At 38.2% G+C, this 9,740-nt stretch overlaps 2 protein-coding genes across 3 annotated transcripts; one reads left to right on the forward strand and one right to left on the reverse strand.

The window, feature by feature from the left end:
• Positions 1–2,608: 2,608 nt before the first annotated feature.
• LOC137728660 (NADH dehydrogenase [ubiquinone] iron-sulfur protein 8, mitochondrial) lies at positions 2,609–6,274 on the reverse strand. The gene is made up of 8 exons (XM_068467386.2): positions 6,073–6,274; positions 4,505–4,583; positions 4,341–4,394; positions 4,138–4,229; positions 3,937–4,050; positions 3,282–3,349; positions 3,086–3,197; positions 2,609–2,974 (listed from the first exon to the last, which is right to left on the reverse strand). The coding sequence occupies exons 1-8, from the start codon at positions 6,124–6,126 to the stop codon at positions 2,879–2,881; spliced, it is 669 nt and encodes a 222-aa protein (XP_068323487.2). The 5' UTR covers positions 6,127–6,274; the 3' UTR covers positions 2,609–2,878.
• A 135-nt stretch (positions 6,275–6,409) lies between these two features.
• On the forward strand, positions 6,410–8,975 carry LOC137729548 (uncharacterized). Of its 2 annotated transcripts, XM_068468523.2 has the most exons (4): positions 6,410–6,658; positions 6,760–6,878; positions 7,317–7,361; positions 8,678–8,975. In XM_068468523.2, the coding sequence occupies exons 1-3, from the start codon at positions 6,507–6,509 to the stop codon at positions 7,334–7,336; spliced, it is 291 nt and encodes a 96-aa protein (XP_068324624.2). In that variant the 5' UTR covers positions 6,410–6,506; the 3' UTR covers positions 7,337–7,361; positions 8,678–8,975. The 2 variants fall into 2 exon arrangements, with proteins under 2 accessions (XP_068324624.2, XP_068324625.2); XM_068468524.2 differs by lacking the exon at positions 7,317–7,361 and having other exon boundaries at positions 6,411–6,658.
• Positions 8,976–9,740: the final 765 nt, after the last annotated feature.

Below are 9,740 nucleotides of genomic sequence, written 5' to 3' on the forward strand. Positions count from 1 at the left end.
ATTTGAAAGAGCTAGAGAGACAGCAGCATAATGAAAATGCTTCTCTGATCTAGACAACATTTTGTTTCTCAAAATAATTCGTGTTTGAGCATGCTGAATGTGTTTAAATATCTTAAAGAAAAAACTACATCGCATTTGGAATCATTACTTACAATGGTGATGATACAATTATGGACTATGGTGGTGGTGGCAATAATGGGGTCTGATGGTTGGGGTGCAAAAGTAACAATATTGGTAGGAACAACGGTTGTGGTTATGGTGCAGTGGTGACAATTATAGCAATGGTGGCAGTAACAAGGGTGGTTGCAATGGTGATGGTGGAGATTGTTGTTTGGTTATGGTTGTGCTGTTAATGGTGACAATTGAGGCTGCAGAAACGGCAACAACGATGGTGGTGGTAATAGCAGTGTTGGTGTAAGGTTTGTGTTTGAGTTTGTGGTTGTAGTGGTAGGTAGGAGCAATTACTTTGTTTCTTGGATAAAATGTGTGTAGAAGGACAAATAACGTTATTTTTTTTAACTAATAAAGGTATTACCACTATTCTAAAAATCCCCGCTTAGACGCTAGCCAGTTAGTCACTACCCCGATTAATGCTTAGACGTTTGAAAATTAAAAAATGGTGCCTAGACCTGTTGAGGCGCACGCCTAAACCTGCTAAGGCGCCCGTCTAGATCACCTAGGCACCCGCCTAGCCCGCCCAAACCAGCCTCGGTTGCAACTCACTAAAACAAAATAGAAAACTTTTATTTTGCATTTTATTGTTTTCATTATGTTCCAATACTTCATAATGTATATGTCATTCTATTTTATAGTTTATGATAAAATTATATATATTTTAAGTATAGACACACACTTATTTACACGAAATATAATATATTTACTTAAATTCGCCTAGTCTGCCTAAGCGCTAGGCCCCAGTCCCCCTCTCGACTAGCGCCTAACGTCTTTTAGAACTAGGAATTGAAATTATTCAATTTTTTTTTAAACAAACGATATTATCTACACTAAAAGGGAGAGGTGGAGGAGTAGGCTAAGCCTCACAATGAGTTAGCAATAATGTGTGTTATGGTGAACAACAACAAAAAAACTCAAAAGGCAGCCGATAACCTAAATACAAGCCCAACAATAGATAAGAAAATACAATAGAAAGACCAAAGTGATCAGCTGAACAACAACAAAAAAAAATACCAAAACTGGAATGGAAACCAACAGCCACCAGATGCGCCTCCATTGCAAGGCCGCCATCACCAAAAGAATGAACCAACAAAACAACTAGATCAACGGAAAATTAGGGGGTGAGTGAGCCACCTGTGCAGTGAGCGCTCCTATAATCCTACCAAATAGTGCTAAAGGCACTTGAACAACCGCCTAACACTTGAGGAGAAGCACACATGCCGAGTAGTAGGCCGGTGATTGAGGACGTGCAATGGAAAGGAGTAACGGAGCAAGAAAGGGTCATGAAAGTCCAGATTTGAGACATGCTCAGGGGAATTGAGACAAAGTTCAAAGAACGAAGCTCAAGGAAAGCCAAAACAAAGGCCAAAAGAGAGGAAAAGTGCAGAGGGCGGATGGGTGAAGAATGGGGAAGAGGAAAGATGCAGAGGGTGGAAAAGAAAAGGGAAGAGGGAGGATGACTAGAAGAAAGTGGGAGTCAGGCTGCCGCCGACCCCAAACCGAAGCAAGGAGCGGTGGCTACGGAGGCATTCAGATCTGGTTGTGCTTCTTCTGAGTTCATAGAAAGAAGCTAGAGAGAGAACCTAAAAAACAAACAAACCAACACCAAGGCTTTTCCTCATAAGCATCTGAGAATGCTTTCTCCCCTTCAAAGACGGTATCCAAAGACAGGCCCTTTATTACTACTACCAAACAACACATGAATAGCTTGTTATCTCAAAAACCCCACTTCTCCCGTCGCTTGAGTTAAGATCCGGGCTTGTGGTTTCTAAGTTGTTGGGCACACAAAATGCAATAGATTCTAAATGCTATCGATTCACAAACAAATTCAATCCTGAATATTTATCAATGTCTTCAATAAAATAATTAGCAAGATTCTAAAAAACGCTAGGCGCTAGTCGGGTGGGCAACGCCTAGGCGGATTTAGGTAAATTTCTTGTATATCTTGTAAATGAGTGCATATTGACACTTACAAAAAATTATACTTGTATGAAATCCATAGATAAGATAATAAAAAAATGATAAAATGCCAAAAAAGTATCCAATAAGTCCAAAATTTAAAAACACATGTACAACAAGTTCACAATTTAAAACAACATAAAATAGAAAATAGGAGGAAAATAAGGAAATTTATTAATGAAGATACTTATCTTTAGCATCCTGGAATTTAAGTTGATACACAACACACCTATTCTATAAAATTAACAAAATTTCAAAGTATAATTAGAACTTAGACTTTAACAAATTTCACAACCCAACAAAAAAAAAAAAAAAAAAAAAAAAAAAAGCCAGCCAACCACCCAGCACCGCCTAGAGCCACCCTGATTTTTTCAGCCGTTTTGCACAAAATCACCTCGGTTCCAAGGCGCCTAGGGCTTTTTTTAGAACAGTGATAATTAGTGATTCATTTGAGAGAGCTAGAGAGACAGCAGCATAATGAAAATGCTTCTCTGATCTGGAACATTCTGTTTCTCAAAAGAATTCGTGTTCGAGCATGCTGAATGTGTTTAAATATCTTAAAGAAAAAACTACATCGCATTTGGAATCATTACTTACAATGACTCGACGGCAAAGATTAGGTTATCATGAAACAAACAATACAAACTCTTTAAGATCCATTGACGGATCTTATTATTTTTCCCCATACTCAAAAAGTCAAGAAGAATGTAGTATGGTGACTAGGAAAGAAACCATGGGTGCAAAATCAGCGGTAAAGACTTTCGGATCTGAGGTTCTCAGCAATCTCGGTCTCCCAACGGTCTCCATTCTCCAGCAGCTTTTCCTTGTCGTAAAGAAGCTCCTGCAACAAAGGCAGAAAGAAATGCTTGGATCAGTTGTTATCCAAAGTGACAAAAATAGAAATGAAAACATAGAATTTTGCAATGAGTAAATAGAAAGGATGCTCCTTAACCTCATGAGTCTCTGTTGAGAATTCGAAGTTTGGCCCTTCGACAATGGCATCAACAGGACATGCCTCTTGACAGAATCCACAGTAGATGCACTTTGTCATATCAATGTCGTACCTGAAAGACTAGATAAATGTGAGGAGAAGATTGAGACGGAAAGGAACGGTGCGGGGAGGGGCAAAAAGGAGAATGATTCTTCACCTAGTTGTCCTACGGCTACCATCTTCTCGTTCCTCAGCTTCAATTGTAATTGCTTGTGCAGGACAGATCTGAGAAAAAACAACTGCTTTGTAAGTTAAAATGAATATTCAGCTGCTCAAACATTATAACATAGTACATGAACGTAGCCTGTTAACAATTTGCACAGTGAAATGATTCTTCAAATTCTACATGAGATTGAATCATATCCGAAGCAGAAAGTGCAGAAAGCACACAATGTATAGAGATACAAGTATGAAAACATAATGATTTGATATCTTACATACACACATAAAAAGTATATACTAATATGAAAAGCAAGTAGGGCATAAATGAGGCACAGCTGCCAAAGAAAGCAACAGACTCAATATAGTTTTCCGAATGTGGCCAGTAGGCAGATTGTCTGGCCTCTAAGCTCTAGTCATTGCGCACAATGCCAAAAGCAGCTCATGGATATCCACAGAAATAAACACCAACACAGAAACATGTACACTGATGCCAGATATACAAAAATAAAATAAAATAAAAAATAAAAATCTTGAATTTTCTAAACAGTTTTAGCAGGCAAGAGTTTTCATTGTCAAATCCTAAATTTATAAGTTGTCTTAAATTCATATGCGAAAATCTAGAATACCAAAATAAAGGTTTCAACTCTTACAGCTTCACAAAGCTTGCAAGCAATGCAACGCTCTTCTCCCGTAGGATACCGCCTTAGGGCATGTTCACCACGAAAACGAGGGCTCAAAGGGCCCTTCTCAAAAGGATAATTGATCTGCAAAAATAAAAGATAGGTGTCATAATTCACCAGGAAAAAAAAAATGAAAAACAAACTTGGCAATGTGTGTTCAATGATACTTACAGTAACTTTTTTCTCAAAAAAGTACTTGAGTGTAAGCATCAGACCTCGAACCATTTCAGTGAGGAATAATGTGTTTATGCTTCGATCAAAAACTGCAGTAATTAGCAAAATGAGGCTATTATTTCAGACAGCAGAAACATAATGTAACACCAGATTAAGAACAAACATAATGGTATTTTTCTCTTGAGAGGACAGTAGGTTACCAGAACTCCAATCCTTGGAGATCTCCTTTGCGAGTTGCTCTCTTTCCTCATCCTCTGAAATTGGCATAAGAAATAAGTACAAATTCTAAAAAATAAAATCACAACATGGTAAATCACCTAATACAGCATGATATTGAACACCACATGAACCGCAGAATATGAACCTTTTATAGTGGAGAAGTGTTGTGAAGTGGATCGCAGTCTATAGTAGGAAGAACTCTGCAATGCTTGCCCTGGTACAGCCTAAACACAAACCAAACAATAGACCGGATAAATCTTGTAACGTCCAATAGCTAAAAAAGAATATGATACAGGTATATATAAACCCAAGGGTTCTAATAAAGCTCTCCCAATAATTATGCTGAAATGAAATTTAATAGATGAAAAATGGAAAAAACTTAGTTTAGACTTAATAGATTTCATTTGAAAGTTGAGAAACAGAATATAGATGAACTAATTGAAGGAGCGAACCTAAGATAAGAAACTGTGTCGAAGTGTATGCTAAACAATTGGCACATCAAAGATACTGATGGTGACAAAGTATGATACTTAATTCATTTATTGGAAGAAGCAGAAATCAAGTTCTTTTTTCTTGTGAAAAGGATATGAATATGTTAAAGAAACAAAAAAGAGAAACAAGGAGGGTGGTCACGAAGACCAAGCTTGCCCAACAAAACACAGCAAACAGAAAACCACCATCAACTCAAACAAAACTAGGAAATATAACTAGTTTGTTTAATCAAATATAATTGATTTGCAGAACTGATGCTCAGGAATTTGTGTGTAGTTCCAATGCCAAAGAACTCCGAAAAAACCATCAGTGGGTTTGATTTGAAGAACTGATGCCGAGGAATGAGGTTATTCTAAGTTTTGTAGATATCCAAAACCCATAAAATGGAAGTTTTGTTAACCCAAGGAAGAGCCGGGTTTTCTAAACCCATTCTCTGCTTTTGACATTCAAAAAATCAAAATGATTACCTTAAGTATTTGCTTCTGAACAGTAAAATTCAATCTATGTCCTAATCAACATTTCCAAATACTTTCTGACGCCCATCTCATGGAATAAATTCCTAAAACCCCATTCTGAGAAGCAAACACACTCTAAATCTCAATAACCCAGAATTCCCCTATCTCCTTTCATTTGCCCCACAATCCCCCTAATTCTCAGAGCAAATGACATTGCAAGGCATACTCAATTCTTCCATTTTTTATGCATTCCATTACCAGTAATTATACACCTCCATGTGAAAAAATAAGGTCAATAACACCACTCTAAATCCTCTATCCCATATGAAAACAATGAGGTTAAAAACACAAATCTAAAGCTCACAACACATATAGCATTCACAGAGCAATAATTGTTCCAAAACTACATCAATTCTCAACGAAATTCGCTTCCAACCCTCTTTATAACTATTCGGTATTAAAACTTTGCTATTTAGAGTTCAAACTTTACAACTATCAATACAATAAAAATAAAAAAAAGATTTTATAATCGATATAATTTAAGAACAAAACCAGCTCAGTTTTGCTCAAACAAATCGATTAACGGCACAATGCTCCTGATCCAAGAAATTTGGAAGGAGTAAAATAGTTGAGAAATTTAACTTAGATATGTGCCCAAAAACGAACATCAAGATTGGAGCGTTGGATTTTTATTTCTCTTGGCTAATTTTCTCGGAAACCAAACGGAGTATAAGAAAAGGGGAGTTAGGGCAGAGGATAAACTCACGAGCTGTCTGGCGCGGAGAGCCTGGAGAGATTTCCGAGCTAGGATCGCAGCCATTGCCGGTGACGGCTGAGTCGATGGGTCTTCTTCGACGCGACTGGGGTTCGATTTGGGGACGTTGGGAAGGAGCAGGCCAGTGCCGATCAGATGGAAATGGGAATTTGATGTCCGGGTTATGGTACCAAACGGTGCGTTTTGCAAGGGAATGAGCACTGTGCTCTGCGACCCGACCACTCAAAGTAGTCCAATGAGGCGAGGGCAGAGAATAACTTGACCCGGCCCATCGGGCCAAATTTGGCCCAATACCGAAATTAGATGAAGAGCCCAAATCAAGAAAATGGTGCCTTGAGAAACGAGTAGGGTTGAGGCTCTCGGCTGCCTCTCTCTGCTTCCTCGACCTGCGGATTCGTTCAAACTCCATATCCTCCGAACAAGAAATGGCTTCCTTCTGCAGATCAGCTCTAATGGCGGGCTCAAGGTCCATAGCTCGCTCAAGAGCCCTCACCCAAACCTCCCTTAACTCCTTAAACCCCGCAGCCATGGCGTCCCCGTTTGCTTCCGCCACCAGAACAATTCCTTGCGCTACAAGGTACAGTCTTCTCAAATCCCTCCCACTCATTCAATTTTCACAATTACTATGGCTTCTGAAACCCATTTTTAACAAATATCTGTTATTGTTATTGTGGTTAGATTCGTTTCGGTATTGGGATTCATGGAGTCAATGATGCCGCTTCACAGCGCCATTGCTTCTGCTCGGCTTACATCCAACATTGCCGTCGATTCCACCTGCTGGAGCTCCCTTTCTCTTGGTAACCCACTTACCCAATTTTTCTACTTTTCACTGAATTTTTTTCTTGTTGAATTGTTTTGTTAGTTGCACGTATATAGCTATATCGGTAATGAGGTATGGGGAGTGTTTTCTAGTTCTTTATTGTGTGAAATAAATTGGGATTTGTTGGCTTTTTTGAATGGTTGAGTGGACAAAATGAAGAGCTAAATCTCAACAAAGTTGTCCCTTTTCTCCATTATCCGTCTTTTCTGTCATTCATTTCGAGAATCAAAACTCGGATCGGTGTCAAATTTGGGTAATAATTTGAAGTTTCTAGTGGACAAATGTGATTAATTCATTCTGGTCATTAACAAGCAGCTCCTAAGCCAGTCGTTTCTTCTCTAGTGGCGCACTGATTACCGCTTCTATCTGCATTGGGTGCCTATTTCTGACTCATTTTTTCTACATCGTGGTATAGGTCTTGCATCACCGTTGTGACAAGGCCCACTGGCTTGTAAAAGAGGTAATCGGTGCATAGGGTTTCCCTTCCGAGTCATGTCTTGACATTTTGGACACCGTATTGCATAGCTTATGCCAGCTCATTTGGTTCAGCTATTTAGTTTCTGCTGTTAAACTTCCGTTAGATTGTTCAGCGGTACCTTTGAGAATCGTTCTTATTCTGCTCTTTTGTTTTCAAAATAAGTAATGCATGGAATTGCAGTTTCTTATTGTGGTATAAATGATCCACATGCATGCATTGATTTTTTTTTTGGCAACTAAATATTTTTTTCATGGGTGCTTATTGTGTGTATTTTGTAATGTGAATGTGAAACAACTAGATTACTGTTTAAGGCTTGAGTTATTTGATAATTGATATTTTGAGCAATATAATACACTACATATGGTTGTCAAAAAGAAAATAATACATAAATAAATGTGTAAGGCTGGTTGTAAGTCGATAGGGATGGAGAAATTTAAGCCTATTTTAGGTGACAGCGTTGTTTGTGTTCGTTCTATTTCTTATTACCTATATCCACTTACCTTTGGCTTGCATATTGGTTCCTCCATCCTTGGTTCTTTTACTTTTCCCATTGCTTTCTGGCAATTGCATAGTGTAAGACCCTAGACGTTCCTGAAAAATAGTTTCACTGTCTTGAATGTTTACATGCTAGTGTGCACATTGATATTTACTTCAATACCTTTCTAAGGTAGACGGCCAAGGACATTTTCTGTGTTTTTTGTTCAATCAGACAACTTGTGTCAGTAAGTGATTTCGGTTAGTTTGAATGACGCTAAACTTGGGATTTGCCTAACCTTCAATTTAGGACATAGGGATAGTTAAAATCAGGAGTTTACAAACAAATAGCTCTTCGTGGGTTCCAAAGTGACCAATGACTAATAGAGAGAATTGAGATAGTCCCTTGGGGATCACCCTGATGTCTAGGAAATCGGTTTTCTTCAAGGTGGTTCTAACTTCTAGCCACATTAGTGGCTCTTGTACTCTCTGGTTGTTGCCAGTTATTTATAAGTACAAAATGTCCCCACCGATGATGGTTGGACGAGAATATCTTATTGTGCTGTCTGTTTTGAATGATGCAAATTGCTTAATTACCTTATTCTTTCTGCTATTACTGCATGGTATGATCACTTGTGAAGTTTATGTTCAAATACTCTCCAATAAAACCAAACGACGGGGTTAAAGCACCTCCACCCAAACTACTCAAACTTTTGATACTTCAATTGTGTGATCTTTTACCTGTGCTTATTTGGTAAATAGCAATAGCATGATTTCTGTTAAATGAGTTCAAGCTCGGCTAATCATAAATTATTCTTGGATAGGGCTTCTCGACCGAAGCTGAGTATGACCCAAATTTAACCAGGCAACCTCATCCCGGCTTGTTCAAGTTGTACTGTACTGCTCTCCTCCAACTCCAATGGCATATAAGTTTCTATTTGATAAACGATATCAGTGACCAATTTTGTTTTTGCTTAAACTGTGGTATACATTGATTGTGATGGCGTACAATGTAATGCTTGGCCTGAAGAATCAATGGACTATCAACCTAGAACAATAGGAATGATACATGTGATGCATGAGCTTATTAATTATTTGGGTTGAGGGCCTTCTATTTGGTCATTGGAAGTGTGACGGCAGAGTTATTTTCATTAAGTGCCGTTAAGGCGGAAAGAGTGGCCTTCGAGCATATATATTACACCACCGCATCTATTGCTCATAGAGAAATTGTGTTGATATAATTGCTGGTAACAAAACGGAGTGGCATGTCATTTATAGACCTATTTTTTACAATATTGGTGATCTTCCTTATTGTTCTGCACATAATTTATGTTTCTCAATTAAGTGATCAAGTGCACGGCATAGAGTAGTGTGATATAATGTGAGTATTCAATCCGTTTCAATCGAGCACAAAATAAGAACGAGAAAAGGGAGCCTCGTTCTTCTAGTAAAAAAATTTAAAATTACTTACGGCTGGATTTGATATCAAGGATTGTGACTAAAACGTTAAAGACACATTGATTTATTTGTCATCCTTGATATCAAATCAAAGAGTAAATGACTGAATATTATGTTCATCGTGTCACCTAGAGAACTTTTTCTTTTTCCTTTTTTTGGGAAAAAAGAATGAAACATATGAGCCAAGCAACATGTCATGGAAGGCTGGCCACGAGAAATATGGTTGGAGCCCACAGGTAAAGGCAATACTTATCACGAAATCGTAGTCCATGGCGATGGGTGGGTTTGTAATTTGACAAGATAGATGTACAATTAGCAAGTGGGCAATTTTTGACCATTGATTAGATTCGAGCCAAATGTTTGAAAAGAAAGGTTTGATCACTACATCCACCAACCTTAATGCATAAATTCACTCTATGTACTTGGGAA

The sequence above is a fragment of the Pyrus communis genome, chromosome 10 (genome assembly GCF_041283825.1).
Source record: "Pyrus communis isolate YQ-2024b chromosome 10, ASM4128382v1, whole genome shotgun sequence".
Lineage (NCBI taxonomy): Eukaryota > Viridiplantae > Streptophyta > Magnoliopsida > Rosales > Rosaceae > Pyrus > Pyrus communis.